The sequence below is a fragment of the Mustela lutreola genome, chromosome 7 (genome assembly GCF_030435805.1).
Source record: "Mustela lutreola isolate mMusLut2 chromosome 7, mMusLut2.pri, whole genome shotgun sequence".
NCBI classification, from domain to species: Eukaryota; Metazoa; Chordata; class Mammalia; order Carnivora; family Mustelidae; genus Mustela; species Mustela lutreola.
This window is the reverse complement of record NC_081296.1, coordinates 77,565,456-77,587,802: the sequence shown is the minus strand read 5'-3', so window position 1 is coordinate 77,587,802 and position 22,347 is coordinate 77,565,456. Positions and strand designations below refer to the sequence as shown.

General features: G+C 39.0%; 1 protein-coding gene across 5 annotated transcripts in view; it reads left to right on the top strand.

The window, feature by feature from the left end:
• Nucleotides 1-22,347, top strand: part of MYO5A (myosin VA) — a 204,672-nt gene that overhangs the window by 109,904 nt on the left and 72,421 nt on the right. For all 5 annotated transcript variants that reach the window (XM_059181581.1, XM_059181582.1, XM_059181580.1 and 2 more), the window contains exons 10-16: nucleotides 67-332; nucleotides 1,171-1,252; nucleotides 5,373-5,513; nucleotides 7,547-7,672; nucleotides 8,864-8,947; nucleotides 20,007-20,168; nucleotides 21,339-21,436. In XM_059181581.1, the coding sequence (XP_059037564.1) occupies nucleotides 67-332; nucleotides 1,171-1,252; nucleotides 5,373-5,513; nucleotides 7,547-7,672; nucleotides 8,864-8,947; nucleotides 20,007-20,168; nucleotides 21,339-21,436 (959 nt within the window). The remainder of the gene's footprint in view (nucleotides 1-66; nucleotides 333-1,170; nucleotides 1,253-5,372; nucleotides 5,514-7,546; nucleotides 7,673-8,863; nucleotides 8,948-20,006; nucleotides 20,169-21,338; nucleotides 21,437-22,347) is intronic.

Here is a 22,347-nt window from a genome sequence, read left to right as displayed (position 1 = left end):
TGTTCTTTTAGTAAATTCTTATTTGATTGATTTGGTCATAGGAAATAACCCACTCTCTTTTATCAGCCCAAGCATGAACCTCTCAGCATCTTCTCTGACCTTATGGGCGTAGACTATGAGGAGATGTGTCACTGGCTCTGCCATCGGAAACTGGCTACTGCCACAGAGACATACATCAAGCCCATCTCTAAGCTGCAGGCTACGAATGCCCGTGATGCTTTGGCCAAGCACATTTATGCCAAGCTCTTTAGCTGGATCGTAGATCATGTCAATCAGGCCCTCCATTCTGCTGTCAAACAGCACTCTTTTATTGGAGTGCTGGACATATATGGGTAAGTGTATTTGGCTTGATGGTCTGCCACAGAGCATTTCTTTCTAGAGATTATCTAGTAACTCTGAGTGGGTCCTAGATTCTGTCTCCTACTGGTAAGGAGAAAAGAAAATTAGAAGAGCATTTCTAAAAATCTTATTTCATTTGCTAGTTTGCCTTCTCTGGGTGCCCTCCTTTAAAGATTTTATTTATTTGAAAGAGAGAGAGTGAGAGAGAACATGAGCAGGGCGAGGGGCAGAGGGAGAAGCAGACTCCTAGGTGAGCAGGAAGCCCAATGCAGGACCCTATCCCAGGGCTCTGGCTGGGATAATGACCTGAGCTGAAAGCAGATGCTTAACTGACTGAGCCACCCAGATGCCCCTCTGGGTACCCTCATTTAGCTGTTTATACAATTCTATACATTTGTAGTTTTTGATGCCTAATTTTTAAAATTATCTTATAAAGTTTTTCAAAAGAACCTATGAGATCTCTATTTTCAGTTCCCTTTTATGTCAATATAGGCCCTGAATCTATAAATTGACAAGAGCAGTAGCTTTATCATAATTATGATTGTTCCCCACCTGGGGATGAATTAGCCCTCAAAAACTCATAGTGTTGAACATTGCTGCATGCTGCAGCCTTCAAAAAAAAAATCTCTCTGCTACACGGCTGATGCCTACCTGTTGGGTGTAGATTCCATGTTACTGACTTATAAACCTTTATCTTCACTGATGTGGAAAAGAGGTTTCAGAATGTTGGGAAATTTCTCATTTCTTTCTTTCTAATGGGCACATTTTGAATATTTTAAAAAGCTGTTTGTTTCTTTTTCTCCTCTTAACATACTGTTTTTCATTTTACAGATTTGAAACATTTGAGATAAATAGTTTTGAACAGTTTTGCATAAATTATGCAAATGAAAAACTACAGCAACAATTCAATATGGTAAGAATTTTCTTTCTTAACTAATATTCTACTTTAAATTCTTTTGAATTCCTGCTCTGTGTTTCAAGACTGGTTTCTGAAAAGAGACTGTAAATTGCAATTATTATGTGGGATTTAGAACAACTGAGCTGCTGAGGAACTTAGATTAATAAATAGGTGCAGTGTTAAAGAAATGTGTATAGCCCAGGTTACAACCTGAGAATAGTAAAAATTGGGTCAAAATAAATTGAGTGATGGAAACAGGAAGTGTGTTAGGTGATAACATAGGCAGTTTGAAGTTTTAAGCCCAGGATATCCTTTAGTGTGTTGTTCCCGTGGAGTGAAGACTATCATAACTCCTGCTTGCTGTATCCTCAAGATGCCAGTGTGAAAAATCAGCACACACTGTTTTCTACATATTTTCAACAATCTGAGACATCCACCACAACAATAGCAATGGGAATATTTTGAGAATGGTTCTTGTCCGGTTGTAGTATGAAATATCATCAAGTATTATCACGGTATTGGGGAATTTAAAGGTATTTAAAAATGAGGGGCAGTACATTGTAATAGTGAAGATCACAGACCTCCAAAGTAAACTGCTTGGGTTGGAATCTCATTCTGCTTTGATTATTCATGGGACCTTGGGCAGGATAATTGACCCTCCTGGGCCATCTTTATAAAGGGGATAATGATAGTACCTACTGCATATGGTTGCATAGATTGAATGAGTTAGAATATGTAAAGTTATCAACAAGGACCAGGCACAGTTCTAAGTGCAGGATTAGGGATGGTTATTAGTACTGATGAGAAAGGTTGTTAAAATGAGTTGCCTAAAAAGCAAAACAAAAAAACAAAGAAGTCACTCGTAAGAGTTGACGATGGAAGAGTTGAAGGGCAGGAGAAGAGTCCTTAGTATCCTCCTTTTATAAAAAGAGAGAAAAAGAGGAGTGGTCTCTAGTTAATGAACAAAAAATAGAAGTTTAAAGGTATTGTTTTAAGTTACCGAATTAGTAAAAATCAAAAGAAGAACTAAAAATAGTAATATTGTGAGGACAGGGGACGGGCAGTAGAGAGATGGTATATATGAATTTGACCACATTTGCCTCTTCAAGAAATCAATAGATGATATTTACAATGAATACGTAAAAAAATAGTAGATAAACATATCCTTTAGAAGTAAGTATCAGAAGAAATAACTAAGGAAGTTAAAAATGGCTTCCTCCAGAGAGTGAGACTGGATTGAAGGGGTGGGGCAAGGGATTCTTGCGTGTCATCATCAAACCTTTAGACTGTTTGATTTTTAAAAAATATTGTGTATACTCTGATGAAAATTTAGACCCTCTTTATTTGTCAGGTTAAGCTGCTTAGCACAGTGAAATAATGCAAAGGTGATCTTCAAGCCTTAAGCTTATGACTGTTTCCATAAGAATGTTATTGGTGTCCTTTTTATCTTTGCTTAAGAAACATTAATAAAAACCTGTCAGAGACTAAACTGAGCATTATCTTTTCTCAAGGTTTTACTGAGTTTCTTAATACTTTAATCAGAGCCACAGCCTCTGCTCTTTCCTAGTATATTTTGGCACAAGATGACTGTAAATGTAAGGAACCAACACTGGCCTCACTAGGTACTGGCTCATTTGTCTATTTAACAAGGACCCCATGTCCTTGCATGTGTGTTTCTGACTCTCTCATTTCTCTTTCTCTTTCCCTCTGTCGCTGTCAATCTGTTTTTCCTCTCTCTCTCTCTCTCTCTCTCTCTCACACACACACACACACACACACACACACACAGTGCTGCATCTTAGCTTCTCTCTGCACAGCTGCTCCACTCCCTCTTACTATCAGATGACTTCTTCCCTTCTCTTCTCAGGGTTTCTGCTTCCTCAGTCACTTCAAGCTCCCTCTGAACCCAGCAGTGGTTGGATTTCCCCTCTCATCCTTTTTCTTTTTCTTTTTTTTTTTTTTTCCTGGAGAGATAGGGAGATGGGGGGAGGGGGCAGAAAGAGAGAGAGAAAGAGAGAGAATCCCATGCCCTGCACAGAGCCTAATACAGGGCTTGATCCCAAAACCCAGAGACCTGAGCTGCAATCAAGAGTTGGATACTTAACCAACTGAGCCATCCAGGCACCTCTTTCCTTTTACCCTCTTAACTTGCCATTTCCCCATTAATTTTGAATCAGCTTTAGCTTGGACTGTTGATTGCCCGTTTCTAAATTCTTATACCCAACAAAGAGAATCTGATTAACTTCATTCATTTTTCCACCAGAGATCTCTAGCAGTTGACCAGCTGTGACTAGGAATATAGGGTTTCACAGTAAAGAACCTGGTTGTTTTGGGCCACCCTTGGCAGGGATTATGAGTGGGGCAGTGGGCATGAGAAACACAGTGATTGGCATATTTAGAGATCGCAGGCATTACATATTAAGGATCTCTTGCCATGTTGAACCTCATGCCCACATTGTCTTTTTGACAACTGAGTATCCAAGATTTTTGAGGCCTCATGAACTTTTCCAAACTAGCATGGAGTTGTGTATAAGAAACAAGCTCTATTTAAAATCTGGAGCAGTGTTTCTGTTGTCAGTGTGGAGACTGCATGTAAATTATTGAATTAAAAAAAGAACAGAGCTCGTTCCTTATTGGTGCCATCAGTCAGGGCATCCTGCTAACACAGGGTGTCCCATTTGCCTTCTCATTCATCATAAGAGCAGAAGAAATTTACTTTCTGATCAACATGACATAAATATTTATTTGGGTGACCACTTTGTTTTTTTTTAATTATTGAAATTCTTGAAGCTTATTGCAGCTGGTAAATGCTGCAAATGAGCCAAGAGAGACATTATTATAAAGGCAGAATAAAGTAAGAAAGTTCTAAGTGCACAAGGAGCATGTGTATCAGATATCTTGGTGACACCTAAGTTTCACGGGGATTAGGGGCCTAGAAAATATGTGTTGTCTGGTCAAAACCACAGGAGGCTATCCTTTCCAGAAAAAGGATCAAAATGTCTGAGAGAAGAAGGGACTCAGAAGAGATAAAAGAAAGCAGAAATCCCCGAGTACAATGAGTAGAGCTCATTAACGTCTTATAGACACTAGAAGTTTGCTGGATTGCTGTATTGGTTGGGCAGCCTGAAGCAAGAACGGTATCGGGGATTGGATTGACCTTCCATCTAGACTAACTTAACATCCATTCATCTGCAGAGCTCCTATTACAGAGCCTGTCCTCAGAGAAGCCTTCCCTCACTACCCTGTATCCAAACTAGATAAGGACTCTTGTTTTCATAGCTTACGTTATTTTCCTTTGTAACATTACTATAGTTTGTGATTCCTTGTGGTTACTTGATTTCTGTCTGTTTTTCTCACTAAGGTTCCAAACTCCCTGAGGGCAGAACCCACATCTCCTTTGTTAATGGTGTGCAGTGACTGGCACATAGTAGACGGTCGATACATATTTTTGCTTAAATGAGTGACTGGAGATGAGAAGCAATGTGGAGGATGGTGGTTGAAGCATTTAGCAGAAGGAGCAGTTGATTGGTCCTTGCCGCAGCTGCTTGCAGCATTGGATGTAGAATTCACAGAATTGAGCTGTAGATTCCCTGACTGTGGAAAGTGATGGAGGCAGACACAAAACACTGTTACCTAACTCTGAGGCATGTGAACTTCAACATCACTATCCCTTAAGAGAATTACTTTGCTGTGCTGCAAGCATCATCTGGCATGGTTCAGTAGTCTAGAGGGTATCTGCTCTGCATAGTTCAAGGCCAGCTAAGGTATTGTTAGCAGCACTGTGCAATAATTTGAGGCCAAAAAGTATATTGTACAGTGTTGGTTGTATACATATTAAAAAAAAAAATCGAAAAGACTGCTACATTGTCAGCTGTTTTAACACACCCACACATGTAGATTTACTTGTTTACCAAGAATCCTGTGTAGCTGAGGCTTTGCTCTTTGTGGATTTTTTTATATCACTCTCCATGTGTAAAACATGTTTTTCCCACAAGATTATTGTTGCTGGAAGCCATGGACTATCTCATATTATGTTCATATCCTCTTAGAGTGTTTTCTATAAATGTCATTTCTTGACTAACATTACTTGTAATGATACAGTAATGCCAGTTTTGTTTTTTCTTTTTCATTTCAGCATGTCTTCAAATTAGAACAGGAAGAATATATGAAGGAACAAATTCCCTGGACACTCATAGATTTTTATGATAATCAACCTTGCATTAATCTTATAGAATCTAAACTGGGCATTCTAGATTTGCTGGATGAAGAATGCAAGGTAAATATGATTTTCTGATATACCTAATCTATCAAGAGACATGTCAAGGTCAGAAGTAAGTGGGTTTAAGCACAGATTCATTGGTATACCATGAGGTGCCAGTGTGGCCACAAATAAGAGGTCACCCTACTTGCATTCTGAAGGGTCACTAGACCCAAAGGGTTCTACATACAATCAAAACTGGGATAATTTGGGAGCACCTGGGTAGCTCAGTTTGTTGAGTGGCTGACTTTTGATTTCAGCTCAGGTCATGATCTTGGTGTCCTGGTTTGAACCCCGCATTGGGACTCTGTGCTCAGCAGGGAGTCTGCTTGAGATTCTCTCTCTCTCCCTTTGCCCCTCCCCTCACTTACACTCTCTCCCTAAAATACATAAATAAATCTTTTTAAAATCTTGAAAAAAAAAAAAAAAACGTGGGGAATTTCCTTTCTCTTTTCTGCCGCTTCTCAGTTATGTAAAAAATTGACATTAGACACTACTGCTTACCAGTTTGGTACTCAGTGATATGACATACTTAAAGAAATGCAAGAAATTGTACAAAAGATATTTTAAATAATAGTCTTAAATATCTGTGATTTTAAAATTGACTGCTTGTTCTTTATTATTGATATATATGGTAGAAAAGGAGTTTTATTTTTAATATTTGAAGACCCAGCGTGCTGGGAAAACAATGGATCTCTGAGTGATCTTAGACAAATAACATATCCTTTCTCTTAACTCCTCTTTAGTTTGAATGCCATAAATTACAACTTACCATAGATTGATCCTCCTAAGTATCAGATTTCCTACAACATTAAGAATGAGTGTAATGCTCAGTTTCACTTGAAATTAAATAAAATGCATATCAAACCAAAAATGGGATATCAGACAGATATCAGACAGGCAAGTTTTTTTTTTCCTTTTAAGGTTTTATTTATTTATTTTGAGAGAGAGAGAGAATGCATGTGAGCTGGGGGAGGGACAGAGGGAGAAAGAGAGAACCTCGGACTTCCCACTGAGCAGGGACCCCCAACACAGGGTTCAATCTTAGGACTACTGAGATCATGACCTGAGCCAAAATCAGGAGTCAGACGCTTAACCCACTGAGCCACCCAGGTGCTCTAGATAGGTGAGTTTAAATTTGATAATACCATTCATTGAAGGTAGGATGTGAGTTAATACAGCATATTTTGGGGGGAATTTGACAATATTTTTCAAAATTATAAAATTTTAGACCCAACAGTGGATCCAAAATTACCTTTGGGCCCAACAGTGGAATTGCTGGAATTCACCCTATGAATATACTTGCAAAAGTATCCAAGGTATATATGTAAAAGAAGCAATTGTGGCCATTTTTATAATAACAGAAAATGAGTAACAACCTAATGGCCATGAATACAAGAATGCTATTATTAAGAAGAAGAAAAATGCAAAGATTTTATAGAATGATTCTATTTGTGTGCATACCTTTAGACAGAAAGATAAAATTGGTGGAAATGATGAAAAGAAATTACTCTTCATTTTAAACCTTCATGAATTATGAAAATATTTCACTTTGTGCATATGTTACCTTTATTTAACCAATTTTTAAAAATACCTGATATGGCGCACCTGGCAGGCTTAGTCGATAGAGCATGTGACTCTTGATCTCATGGGGCTCATGAGTTCAAGCTCCACAGTGGGCCTATAGCTTCCCTAAAATTTAAAAAAACCCATGAAATCATAATAGTTCATGTTTTATTTGTGAGGCTCTTGTTGTTTTAAAAGCCGATAGAATACTTATTTGATGATTCCTGGTATAGGCAGATTGAGTTGCCCAAAGATTGGGCTGAGTCACCCATAAAAAGATCTCAGTCATTGCTTTCCTTTGGTAACTGATTTTCGTCATCTAACAGAGTAATATGGAAGGAATGAGTTCCTACTGAATATAAAAGTTGTTAGAAATGCCAAAAAATGGTCTCTTGGTTGATAACTCAGAAGAGTCTTATAACAATATTCTCCTTATTTTGTTTCTGCTGGTTTTTTTTTCTTTTTCTTTTCCACCCTGAATGTAGATGCCCAAAGGCACAGATGACACTTGGGCCCAAAAATTGTACAACACACATTTGAACAAATGTGCGCTCTTTGAAAAGCCCCGTCTATCGAACAAAGCTTTCATCATCCAACATTTTGCTGACAAAGTAAGGAAGCTTTATTATCTTTTTTCTTTTTGAATATTTAAGTTCAAAGAGGAAAAAAAAATCAATGTCTAGAGATATCATTTTTATCTTTGCTGAAACTTGCATTCTTTAGTGTCTTATAGGAAAAGTATTTTTCAGTGTTGCTTGGGTGATTTTCTCTTCCTTTCCATTCCTATAAATGGAATTGTATTATGAAATAAATATGAGCCTACAATCCTGTATAATTCTGAAATCCAAGAAACTCTGAAAACTAAAAAGTCTCTTCATAATTCATTTTATGTCTAGACCTGATCTCTGACTTGAAGTAACATGAGGTTATGTATAGTCTTTATTTATTTCAGTTAGGCTGGATATTTACATACCTCACTGTAGAAATGTTAATGTGTTTGATTATAGGTTGCTGCCTTGGACTGCTGAAAACCTCAGAGGAATCAGAATAGAGACTCTGATTGAGTCAGTGGGTTCCTGCTAACAGGGCATGTGGACCTACTGCTTCATGAGTTTAGTAGTGTGCTCAAAAAATCAGGAGCAATGAGGCTAATTTACATTTAAAGGAGATGTGGGTAGGGTTAGGGGGGTAAGCTTCCTGGGTCTCCTTCAGGGATTGAGGGTCTTCTAAGTCTTCTTAGTCCTAGCTGGAAACCAAGGAATGTCTTTAGGTTACCTAAGGGCTTTGTTTTATAACCTGGGGAGCAACTTGAGTAGTAGATGCCTAAAGTCACTGGAGTTTTAGAAGCAGGAACAGTCTGTTCTTGAGTAGTTCCCTTTACCAAATCATACAGTGTTTATCCAGTTGTCTCCCAAGAGAACTACCCCTCCAGGGTGGTGATCTCAGTCACAAGAAGGTCCACTAGCTTAGCTGTGAAGGAGCTTTCTTGCACCAGCATGAATGAGAAGAGTCAACTTCTTATGAGTCTGCCTACCTGTGAATTGGGAGGATCTTTTAAACCGTAACTAGTTAGCACTACCACTGTTACCTAGGAAGAGCAATATTTGAGGAGTTTTACTCTGGAATTAACATACTTCTTCTCAAGAATGGTACTGGTTTCTTAGACTAAAACTGATAACCATTTTGCTGAGAACCATTCATATAGCCTGAACCTAATAAATGTTTTTGTGATTGATGATTTTAATATCTGTTCAAAAAAAAAAAAATCTGTTAGTTAAGAAGATTTTTACATGTGTTTCCAGGTGGAATACCAGTGTGAAGGCTTTCTGGAAAAGAATAAAGACACTGTTTTTGAAGAACAAATTAAAGTTCTGAAATCCAGCAAGGTAACAATGTATAGGCTTTCTACAATCAGGATATATTCAATAGTGTTAAATACTTAGGCATTAGTTTCTTGTTTTTTAACAATAGTGATTTTTCTAACAAAATCAGCTTTACTGTTAGTTTTTAATTTATCAAATAAATAATAGTGTGTGTCAGGTTTCTCTTCAGATTGTATAAATCTTTTGCCTTTTAAAAGCCTTACAAATGTTAACTCGTAATTTTTATAATGAGGTGATATAATCATTACTCCCATTTTACAGATGAGGGAACTGAAGCACAGAGATTTCATAGCTAATGTGTTTTTTTTTTTTTTTAAGGTTTTATGTATTTATTTGACAAACAGCGATCTCAAGTAGGCAGAGAGGCAGGCAGAGAGAGAGAGGAAGAAGCAGACTCCCTGATGAGCGGAGAGCCTGATGCGGGGCTCCATCCCAGGACCCTGGGATCAGGGCCCCAGCCGAAGGCAGAGGATTAATCCACTGAGCCACTGAGGCGCCCCATAGCTAATGTGTTTTTTTGTTTTTTAAAATTTTTTATTTTTATTTTATTTTATTTTATTTTAATTTTTTATTTTTTATAAACATATATTTTTATCCCCCGGGGTACAGGTCTGTGAATCGCCAGGTTTACACAATTCACAGCACTCACCAAAGCACATACCCTCCCCAATGTCCATAACCCCTTTTCCCAACCCCCCTCCCCACAGCAACCCTCAGTTTGTTTTGTGAAATTAAGAGTCATTTATGGTTTGTCTCCCTCCCAATCCCATCTTGTTTCATTTATTCTTCTCCTACCCACTTAAGCCCCCATGTTGCATCACCACTTCCTCATATCAGGGAGATCATTTGATAGTTCTCTTTCTCTGCTTGACTTATTTCGCTAAGCATGATATGCTCTAGTTCCATCCATGTTGTCCCAAATGGCAAGAATTTCATTTCTTTTGATGGCTGCATAGTATTCCATTGTGTATATATACCACATCTTCTTGATCCATTCATCTGTTGATGGACATCTAGGTTCTTTCCATAGTTTGGCTATTGTGGACATTGCTGCTGTAAACATTCGGGTGCACGTGCCCCTTTGGATCACTACGTTTGTATCTTTAGGGTAAATACCCAGTAGTGCAATTGCTGGGTCATAGGGCAGTTCTATTTTCAACATTTTGAGGAACCTCCATGCTGTTTTCCAGAGTGGCTGCACCAGCTTGCATTCCCACCAACAGTGTAGGAGGGTTCCCCTTTCTCCGCATCCTCGCCAGCATCTTTCATTTCCTGACTTGTTAATTTTAGCCATTCTGACTGGTGTGAGGTGATATCTCATTGTGGTTTTGATTTGTATTTCCCTGATGCCGAGTGATATGGAGCACTTTTTCATGTGTCTGTTGGCCATCTGGATGTCTTCTTTGCAGAAATGTGTGTTCATGTCCTCTGCCCATTTCTTGATTGGATTATTTGTTCTTTGGGTGTTGAGTTTGCTAAGTTCTTTATAGATTCTGGACACTAGTCCTTTATCTGATATGTTGTTTGCAAATATCTTCTCCCATTCTGTCAGTTGTCTTTTGATTTTGTTAACTGTTTCCTTTGCTGTGCAAAAGCTTTTGATCTTGGTGAAATCCCAATAGTTCATTTTTGCCCTTGCTTCCCTTGCCTTTTGCGTTGTTCCTAGGAAGATGTTGCTGCGGCAGAGGTCGAAGAGGTTGCTGCCCGTGTTCTCCTCAAGGATTTTGATGGATTCCTTTTGCACATTGAGGTCCTTCATCCATTTTGAGTCTATTTTTGTGTGTGGTGTAAGGAAATGGTCCAATTTCATTTTTCTGCATGTGGCTGTCCAATTTTCCCAACACCATTTGTTGAAGAGACTTCTTTTTTCCATTGGACATTCTTTTCCTGCTTTGTCGAAGATTAGTTGATCATAGAGTTGAGAGTCTATTTCTGGGCTCTCTATTCTGTTCCATTGATCTATGTGTCTGTTTTTGTGCCAGTACCATGCTGTCTTGATGATGACAGCTTTGTAATAGAGCTAGAAGTCCGGAATTGTGATGCTACCAACACTGGCTTTCTTTTTCAATATCCCTTTGGCTATTAGAGGTCTTTTCTGGTTCCACATAAATTTTAGAATTATTTGTTCCATTTCTTTGAAAAAGATGGATGGTACTTTGATAGGAATTGCATTAAATATGTAGATGGCTTTAGGTAACATAGACATTTTCACAATATTTATTCTTCCAATCCAGGAGCATGGAACATTTTTCCATTTCTTTGTGTCTTCCTCAATTTCTTTCATGAGTACTTTATAGTTTTCTGAGTATAGATTCTTAGCCTCTTTGGTTAGGTTTATTCCTAGGTATCTTATGGTTTTGGGTGCAATTGTAAATGGGATTGACTCCTTCTCTTTCTTCTGTCTTGTTGTTGGTGTAGAGAAATGCAACTGATTTCTGTGCATTGATTTTATATCCTGACACTTTACTGAATTCCTGTACAAGTTCTAGCAGTTTTGGAGTGGAGTCTTTTGGGTTTTCCACATATAGTATCATATCATCTGCGAAGAGTGATAATTTGACTTCTTCTTTGCCGATTTGGATGCCTTTAATTTCCTTTTGTTGTCTGACTGCTGAGGCTAGGACTTCTAGTACTATGATGAATAGCAGTGGTGATAAAGGACATCCCTGACGTGTTCCCGACCTTAGAAAAGCTTACAGTTTTTCTCCATTGAGAATGATATTTGCGGTGGGTTTTTCATAGATGGCTTTGATGATATTGAGGTATGTGCCCTCTATCCCTACACTTTGAAGAGTTTTGATCAGGAAGGGATGCTGTACTTTGTCAAATGCTTTTTCAGCATCTATTGAGAGTATCATATGGTTCTTGTTCTTTCTTTTATTGATGTGTTGTGTCACATTGACTGATTTGCAGATGTTGAACCAACCTTGCAGCCCTGGAATAAATCCCACTTGGTCGTGGTGAATAATCCTTTTAATGTATTGTTGAATCCTATTGGCTAGTATTTTGGTGAGAATTTTCACATCTGTGTTCATCAACGATATTGGTCTATAGCTCTCTTTTTGATGGGATCCTTGTCTGGTTTTGGGATCAAGGTGTTGCTGGCCTCATAAAATGAGTTTGGAAGTTTTCCTTCCATTTCTATTTTTTGGAACAGTTTCAGGAGAATAGGAATTAGTTCTTCTTTAAATGTTTGGTAGAATTCCCCCGGGAAGCCATCTGGCCCTGGGCTTTTGTTTGTTTGGAGATTTTTAATGACTGTTTCAATCTCCTTACTGGTTATGGTTCTGTTCAGGCTTTCTATTTCTTCCTAGTTCAGTTGTGGTAGTTTATATTTTTCTAGGAATGCATCCATTTCTTCCAGATTGTCAAATTTATTGGCGTAGAGTTGCTCATAGTATGTTCTTATAATAGTTTGTATTTCTTTGGTGTTAGTTGTGATCTCTCCTCTTTCATTCATGATTTTATTTATTTGGGTCCTTTCTCTTTTCTTTTTGATAAGTCTGGCCAGGGGTTTATCAATCTTATTGATTCTTTCAAAGAAGCAGCTCCTAGTTTCTTTGATTTGTTCTATTGTTTTTTTGGTTTCTATTTCATTGATTTCTGCTCTGATCTTTATGATTTCTCTTCTCCTGCTGGGCTTAGGGTTTCTATTTTGTTCTTTCTCCAGCTCCTTTAGGTGTAGGGTTAGGTTGTGTACCTGAGACCTTTCTTGTTTCTTGAGAAAGGCTTGTACCGCTATATATTTTCCTCTCAGGACTGCCTTTGTTGTGTCCCACAGATTTTGAACCGTTGTATTTTCATTATCATTTGTTTCCATGATTTTTTTCAATTCTTTAATTTCCCGGTTGACCCATTCATTCTTTAGAGGATGCTGTTTAGTCTCCATGTATTTGGGTTCTTTCCAAACTTCCTCTTGTGGTTGAGTTCTAGCTTCAGAGCATTGTGGTCTGAAAATATGCAGGGAATGATTCCAATCTTTTGATACCGGTTGAGTCCTGATTTAGGACCGAGGACGTGATCTATTCTGGAGAATGTTCCATGTGCACTAGAGAAGAATGTGTATTCTGTTGCTTTGGGATGAAAAGTTCTGTATATATCTGTGATGTCCATCTGGTCCAGTGTGTCATTTAAGGCCTTTATTTCCTTATTGATCTTTTGCTTGGATGATCTGTCCATTTCAGTGAGGGGAGTGTTAAAGTCCCCTACTATTATTGTATTATTGTTGATGTGTTTCTTTGATTTTATTATTAATTGGTTTATATAGTTGGCTGCTCCCACGTTGGGGGCATAGATATTTAAAATTGTTAGATCTTCTTGTTGGACAGACCCTTTGAGTATGATATAGTGTCCTTCCTCATCTCTTATTATAGTCTTTGGCTGAAAATCTAATTGATCTGATATAAGGATTGCCACTCCTGCTTTCTTCTGATGTCCATTAACATGGTAAATTCTTTTCCACCCCTTCACTTTAAATCTGGAGGTGTCTTCGGGCTTAAAATGAGTTTCTTGTAGGCAACATATAGATGGGTTTTGTTTTTTTGTCCATTCTGATACCCTGTGCCTTTTGATTGGGGCATTTAACCCATTAACATTCAGGGTAACCATTGAGAGATGAATTTAGTGCCATTGTATTGCCTGTAAGGTGACTGTTACTGTATATGGTCTCTGTTCCTTTCTGATCTACCACTTGTAGGCTCTCTCTTTGCTTAGAGTACTGCTTTCAATATTTCCTATAGAGCTGGTTTGGTGTTTGCAAATTCTTTCAGTTTTTGTTTGTCCTGGAAGCTTTTTCTCTCTCCTTCTATTTTCAATGATAGCCTAGCTGGATATAGTATTCTTGGCTGCATGTTTTTCTCATTTAGTGCTCTGAAAATATCATGCCAGCTCTTTCTGGCCTGCCAGGTCTCTGTGGATAAGTCAGCTGCCAATCTAATATTTTTACTATTGTATGTTACGGACTTCTTTTCCCAGGCTGCTTTCAGGATTTTCTCTTTGTCACTAAGACTTGTAAATTTTACTATTAGGTGACGGGGTGTGGGCCTATTCTTATTGATTTTGAGGGGCGTTCTCTGAACCTCCTGAATTTTGATGCTCGTTCCCTTTGCCATATTGGGGAAATTCTCCCCAATAATTCTCTCCAGTATGCCTTCTGCTCTCCTCTCTCTTTCTTCTTCTTCTGGAATCCCAGTTATTCTAATGTTGTTTCGTCTTATGGTGTCACTTACCTCTCAAATTCTCCCCTCGTGGTCCAGTAGCTGTTTGTACCTCTTTTGCTCAGCTTCTTTATTCTCTGTCATTTGGTCTTCTATATCGCTAATTCTTTCTTCTGCCTCACTTATCCTAGCAGTGAGAGTCTCCATTTTTTATTGCACCTCATTAATAGCTTTTTTATTTCAACTTGGTTAGATTTTAATTCTTTTATTTCTCCAGAAAGGGCTTTTATATCTCCCGAGAGGGTTTCTCTAATATCTTCCATGCCTTTTTCGAGCCCGGCTAGAACATTGAGAATTGTCATTCTGAACTCTAGATCTGACATACTACCAATGTCCGTATTGATCAGGTCCCTAGCCTTCGGTACTGCCTCTTGTTCTTTTTTTTTGTGGTGAATTTTTCCGCCTTGTCATTTTGTCCAGATAAGAGTATATGAAGGAGCAAGTAAAATACTAAAAGGGTGGCAACAACCCCAGGAAAATATGCTTTAACCAAATCAGAAGGATCCCAAATCGTGAGGGGGTAGAAAGGGGATAGAAAGAGGTTCAAAAAAAAAAAGAAAAGAATTAAAAAAAGAAAATGAATAAAGAAGAGTAAAAAAAATAAAAAATATATATATTAAACTAGTTAAAAAACATTAAAAAAGAAAAGGGTTAAAGTTTCAAAAAAATTAGCAGAAGAAGAGAAAAAAAAAGAAAAAGAAAAAAATTAAATTAACTGCAAGGCTAAAAAAATCACAGGGAGAAAGCCATGAGTTTGGTGCTTTGCTTTCTCCTCCTCTGGAATTCTGCTGCTCTCCTTGGTATTGAAACCGCACTCCTTGGTAGGTGAACTTGGTCTTGGCTAGATTTCTTGTTGATCTTCTGGGGGAGGGGCCTGGTGTAGTGATTCTCAAGTGTCTTTGCCCCAGGCAGAATTGCACCACTTTTACCAGGGGCCAGGCTGGGTAATCCTCTCAGCTTTGCTTTCAGGAGCTTTTGTTCCCTGAGTGCTTTCCGTAGAGTTCCGGAGGACCGGAATACAAATGGCGGCCTTCTGGTCTCCCGCCTGGAGGAGCTGAGAGCCTGGGGCCCCACTCCTCAGTGTGCCCTCAGAGAACAGCGCCCAGTAACTCCCGTCTGCCTGACCTCTGGCGGTGCTCCGAGCTCACCGAGCCTGCGACCGGTTCATGGTATCCCCGAGCTGTGATCTTACTGTCGGCTCTGTCTCTGTAGCCGGTTTTCCCCTTCCAACACTCGCAAGCTCTGTGACACTCAGACACCCCTGATCCTTCTGTGACCCTGCGGGATCTGATGCCACGCCGACCCCGCATGGGCTTCGCCCCGGTTTAGCCTCTGGAGTGATGTCCCTCAGGGGAACAGACCTCCTGATTTTGTGCTCCGTTGCTCCGCCACTTTCCGGAGCTGGCCCCTCCCCCCGGGGTCTATCTTCCCGTCGCTTTGGATTCACTTCTCCACCAGTCCTACCTTTCAGAAAGTGGTTGTTTTTCTGTTTCTAGAATTGCTGTTCCTCCTCTCTTCGATCTGCGGATGGATTTGCAGGTGTTTGCAATCTTTAGATAAGCTGTCTAGCTGATCTCCTGCTAGCTGAAGTAGTCTCAGCCTGCTACTTCTCTGCCATCTTGACTCCTCCCCCAGCTGTTGTGTTTTTAAGCAAAGTTAAAACAAAGGCTGTCTGGCTCAGAGTCTGCTCTTAACCACTATGCAGTGTTGTCATTCAGGTTTTGTTTTTTTTTGTTGTTGTTGTTGTTGTTTAGATTTTGTTTATTTGACTGAGAGACACACAGTGAGAAAGGGAACATAGGTAGGGGGAGTGGGAGAGGGAGAACCAGGCTCCCCGTGGAACAGGGACCCTGACCTGGGGCTCGATCCCAGGACCCTGTGATCATGACCTGAGCCCAAGGCAGATGCTTAATGACTGAGCCACCCAGTCTCCCCTATTGTCTTTCAGTTTTATGTGAAATTATTGTCTGCACAGTGGTTCTAGACTCTATTGTGCCTTTGTGAGAGATTATGAAAGAAAATAGGTTTTTACTACATCATTTTATTATGTATGTATGTATGTATGTATTTTAAGGAATCATTTATTTATTTTAGAAAGAGAGAGAACTAGTGAGTTTGGGGGCAGAGGGAGAGAGAGAGAGAGACAAGCAGATTCCCTGACGAGTGGGGAGCATGACTCAGGGCTCCATCCCAGAACCCTTAAATCATGACTGGAGCTGAAATCAAGAGTCAGATAATCAACCTACTGAGCCAACAGGCACCCTGCTGTATTATTTTAAAGGGATGCACTGGAAACATGGTCTTATGCACTCAAAATAATTGAAAGTAAACTTAGTTTAGCAAAATGAATATTGAAATATTTGTTAAAAAATGAATTATTCATGTAAATCTTTTAGACTAGTGACCAGCACTTTTGTTTCCCTCATTTATTCTAAGAGAATCTTTTTAAATTCTGAGGGAATATTCTATAAACATTTTAAAATTTAAATTCAAGTAATTAACATATAATGTATTATGGATTTCAGAGGTACAGGCCAGTGATTTATTAATCTTATATAGCACCTAGTGCTCATTATATCACATGCTCTACTTAATGTCCATCACCCAGCCACCCCTTCCCTCCATCCCACTGCCCTCCAGCAACCTTCATTTTGTTTTCTATGTTTAAGAGTCTCTTACAGTTTGTCTCTGTCTCTGGTTTCATCTTGTTTTATTTTTTCCTCTCTTTCTCTATGATCTTCTGTCTGCTTCTTAGATTCCACATATCAGTGAGATCATATGATAATTGTCTTTCTCTGATTGACTTATTTCACTTAGCATAATACCCTCTAGTTCCATCCATGTCATTGCAAATATGTGTGATTTTATTTTTTGATGACTGAGTAATATTCCCTTGTGTATAGATATATATATAGATATATATGTGTGTATACACACACACACATAGTTTTTTTATCCATTCAGCTGTCGATGGACATCTGGGCTCTTTCCATAGTTTGGCCATCGTGGCCATTGCTGCTATAAACATTGGGGTGCATGTGCCCACTACATTTGTATCTTTGGGGCAGATATCCAGTTGTGTAATTGCAGGGTCGTAAGGTAGCTTATTTTCTTTTAATTTTTTTTTTTAAGATTTTATTTATTTACTTGACAGAGATCACAGGTAGACAGAGAGGCAGGCAGAGAGAGAGGAAGGGGAGCAGGCTTCCTGCCGATGCAGGGCTCGATCCCAGGACCCTGAGATCATGACCTGAGCCGAAGGCAGAGGTTTAACCCACTGATCCACCCAGGCGCCCCAAGGTAGCCTATTTTAAACTTTTTGAGGAACTTCATACTGTTTTCCAGAGTGGCTGCACCAGCTGGAATTCCCACCAACAGTGTAGGAAGATTCCTCTTTATCCACATCCTTCCCAACTCCTGTCATTTCCAGACTTATTAATTTTAGCCATTCTGACTGGTGTGAGGTGGTATCTCACTGTGGTTTTTATTTGTATTTCCCTGATGCCGAGTGATATTGAGCTTTTTTCGTGTGTCTGTTAGCCAAGACTCAGTTCTAGTTTTAACTCTCGGAAAAATAATGACTCTATGTGTCTATAAAGAAGTCAGTTTTTCACTTATACTCATAAGCACTCGACATTAATGTTTTATAGCTTAGAGGACTGATGTGTAAGAGAAAAGTCTCTCACAGTGGCAATCCCTGAGTACTATTAAGTTACATTTAAAATCATTTCTATTTATGAATGGTGATGAAAGCCATAAAATTCTAATGTCATTACTCTGCCTAGGTAGTTTAGATTAAATGGAACATTCACAGGTTCTTATTGCCCAGGTACCCGTAATCATTTGTGTCTTTGTTCTGACTAACTTTTCTGATTGGCTGGTGGGTCCTTAATTATCAGAAGGTAGCGATAGGTTCTGAGGAGTCATTGGGAGTAATTGCAGTGTATGCAGCTTTGTTGTAGCTGGAGCTGGAGGATGGTGCACGATACACATACCTTGGGTTTTCAAATCAAATCTATTCATTCCTGTTTGGAATGCAGCTTTAACATTGTAATACGAGATAGTGGTGCAACATGTTTTCCTCTTTATAGCCAACCCTTTAAAAGGGATGAAGAGATTCATTTGTGTAGCAAGCAATCATTATTGGTATGTTTTGTGTAACAATTTGTTTTATACATTGTGAATTATTTCCTAAATTACCCTTATGATTAAATACACATTAAGAGCAAATGAAATTCTCTGATTTTGTTTTTTAACGGAAGAACTCTCCTAAGAAAATGATTTCTTCTGGTGATAGTCTGAAATTATTAGACAAATAATTGGTAGCTGCTATTATAATTTGAAGGGTTTATTTAATGTGGAATGTGTGACTATTATAAAGATATATGCATATGTCATGGTGTTCCTGTAGGCTAGTTTGAAATCTCTTTCCTGCCATAAAATGTCTCCCTTCCATACTAACTAATACCATCTATCCACTTGTTAAATGCCAGATCTTATAATCTTTCATAGTGCAAACCTGGTACAACACAAAATTGATTGCAAATATAAAAGGTTACAGGACAAGGGCAGGGTTTTTAATTTTTTCCTTATAACTCTGTGTTGTTTTCCATAACATTAACTCGGTTAATGTTTTCCTTAGAATTCTGTGTTGTTGATTGTATTGGAGAACATAGCCTTCTTGCCGAGATTTTCAGTGAGTTTGTTTAGCTGGTGCTCACCATTTGAGTTAGTAGGTAGACAAATAAAGGGTGATAGAACATTTTGTGGAACTAAAGTAATTAGATAGGACTTGCAATTAGTATTTTGCTCATAAAATAATTATAGTTGAAAGCCAGCAATCTGTTAATAGTGGCCATTTTCTGTAGATTAGGATTTCAAGAGTTAAGGGAGTAGTTTTTTTTTTTTTTTTTAATAAGATTTTATTTATTTATTTGTCAGAGAGACAGCGAGCGAGAGCGAGCACAGGCAGACAGGGAGGCAGGCAGAGTCAGAGGGAGAAGCAGGCTCCCTGCGGAGCAAGGAGCCCGATGTGGGACTCATCCCAGGATGCTGGGATCATGACCTGAGCCGAAGGCAGCTGCTTAACCAACTGAGCCACCCAGGCGTCCCAAGGGAGTAGTTTTAACTTTGTTTCCCCCAAACATGGTCATAGAATCACTACATTTTTTTCCTCCTATATTTTTTTTAACTTTTTAGTTCATGCTTTTAATTTTTAAATACACATAAGTATCTATAAGTAAGTATTTCTTTGTTTTTTATGCACAATGCTTTATTATACTATAGCTTGCATTTTTCATTCAACACTATGAGATCTTTCTATGTTGAAATACACAGAAATGTTTTATTTTAATTTTGTGTCATATCCCATTTTCTAAATATGTCATTTAATCAATTAAAACCACATTGAGATATCACCTCCTATATTTTTGTTGCATTGGTATCACCTTCCTCTCATGTCTTTGTTTCCTAATGCAGATGTTGATTGTTTTTGGAATAAGACTTTGAAAGGGGTTACTGTAAGAAGGGAAGCCCTATGGATTCCAAGTCTTCTGTGAAGGTTTACACTTGAGTTTATTTATTTATTTATTTATTTATTTTTAAAGATTTTAATGATTTGACAGAGAGAAACAGCGAGAGAGAGAGAGAATACCAGGAGGTGAAGCAGGAGAGGGAGAGGCATGCTCCCCACCAGCAGCAAGTAGAGAGCCCCATGTGGGGCTTGATCCCAGGACCTGAGGATCATGACCTGAACCAAAGGCAGATGCTTAACGACTGAGCCACATAGGCACCCCTACACTTGAGTTTATTTAAAGTATAATTATCTTTTATTATTTCTGGCTCAGTTTAAGATGCTACCAGAATTATTTCAAGATGATGAGAAGGCCATCAGTCCAACATCAGCCACTTCATCAGGACGCACACCCCTCACCCGCACTCCAGCAAAGCCCACCAAAGGCAGACCCGGCCAGACAGCCAAAGAGCACAAGAAAACAGTGGGGCACCAGGTGAGTTCAGGGAACTGCCATTGCAGGGCTCCTGTCCCCTCAAGCTCAGTTGAAGCCCCAGGTTTTCTTCTGTCAGCTCCCCAGATGGGGTCCTCAGGTGGGGATAGGCTAGAGCTCTCACTATGAGAATATGTAACACCATTCCCCACTGTTCCTCTCCACCCAGCTTTAGACCCATGACTCTGCTTAAGCCTTTCCCAAAATAATTTCCTCTAGGTCTTGATTCTTGGAGTACATATCCTCCCTGGCAGACCACTGCTACCCTTGGTTTGTCCTCTAGTTGTTTCCTCTCTGGATTTGTACAGAGCAACAGCTCCCTCAGTGCTGGAGCAGAGCCCTCTCCTTTCTTTGAAGTCCTCGGCTCTGTGGGCCTTGGGAAATACTGCACTCACACATAGTGCCTGAATAAGGCTGGGGGCTCGGGACGAGAAGCCAGTCAGAGGGGGAACCTTGTGCCCAGCTGAAATAGGAAGCAGGGCCTGACACAGGTGCAGAGCCTCTAGGCTCTGTGTCCCTGATGGCAGCCATGTTGGCTGTCCTCTCCCATCGTCCCACTCATTACCTGCGCTCTTGGAAGTCACCTACTTTTTTGGTCTCTTGTGGCAGAATTCCCAGTGTGCATGATAAGTTGACTTAATATTCTTCAAGTAAGGTTATATTTTTAGTCAAAATTTTGAGTTCACAACAGGAAGCTACAGGAGCCTATGTTAAAGGAGGGGAGTGAGCTCTGATGTAAATGATGGACTTTGAGGGACTGTGATTTGTCAGAGCAGGTTCACCCTTTTTAACAAATGTGCCACTCTGTTGAGGGTACTCATAATGGGGGAGTTGGTGCCTACAAGGGGGCAGGGGCTTATGGAAAAATCTTTCTTCAGTTAATATTGCTGTGAACCTAAAACAGCTCTAAGAAGATAAGTCTGTGGAAAGGGGTGGCTGGGAAAAATGGTGGGAGGAAAACAAATGTATATTTAGTAGAATAAGCATATAAATGGCAGGATTTAAGCAGATTTTAACCTAAAGCCCCACTTCTGAGGCTGGGTCAAGTTCATAGGAGGCAAAATCATCGCCAAAGCTCCAGGAGTGTCATTGGAAAAATATTTTAAATTGTTTTTACAATATCGATTTTGATAAAACCTTGATGACCCTTTCTTTGTTTTGTTTTTTGTATAGTTCCGAAACTCCCTTCACCTGCTAATGGAGACCCTCAATGCTACTACTCCTCACTATGTGCGCTGCATTAAGCCCAATGACTTCAAGTTTCCATTCACGTAAGTGTTTCTCAACTTGAATTAGAAAGCATCCAAGTCTTGTAAGGATTCCCATACTAGCAGAAGGAAAAAAATAATTTGGGTCAATCTTCATGTTTTGTAGAGGGAAATTACTAGTTAATAGATTTGTTGTTATTGTTGTTGTTTTAGTTTTCATTTCCTTTGGAGAATATGATAATAAAATAGCAGCTGGCCTTTTGAAGATTTTTAAAAGTTGAAGTCAACCAGGCATTCCTAGTTTGACTTTCTGTTTAGAATCTACTTTAATTCAAGATCTTTCTGGGCTTTTGTTTATTTGGGCATTAGTTAAAACCAGAGCCCTTTGGAATAAGGCTGCCTTGGTGAAGGTTCACAGTTCGCTCTGCTACTTTCCAGCTGTTTAAACCCTCAGAGTCTGTGTACCATTACCAACTGTCTTGCCCTACATCAAATATCATATATGAGGGGGAAGTTTTTTTTTCTACTCAAAATGGACATTTTTCTCTAATTTTAAAAGTAATACATATGCATTGTAAAAACAGTTTTTAAAAAATATAAAATAGCATAAAAAATTGAAAAACGTTCATGATACACTGAGATGACAGGTATTACCTCATATACATCCTTCTTGACCACCAACCAACATCCCTTCCTTCCCTGCTATGGTATGTGGGTATGTGTGTGTGTGTGTGAGAGAGAGAGAGAGAGAGACACTAATCAGAGGGGATTGTGCTGTAATTGTGGATTTGTGTCTGCTTTTAACTCAATAAATTGTGGATGCTTTACAAGTTAGTAAATAAAAATCCATATCATCATTTTAATGACTACATAGTTCTCATTGTATAGATATGCCATCATTTATTTAAATTATTCCCTAAATGATGACCATTAAGGTTATTCCCACTATGATATGATAAATATATTTTGCCAAA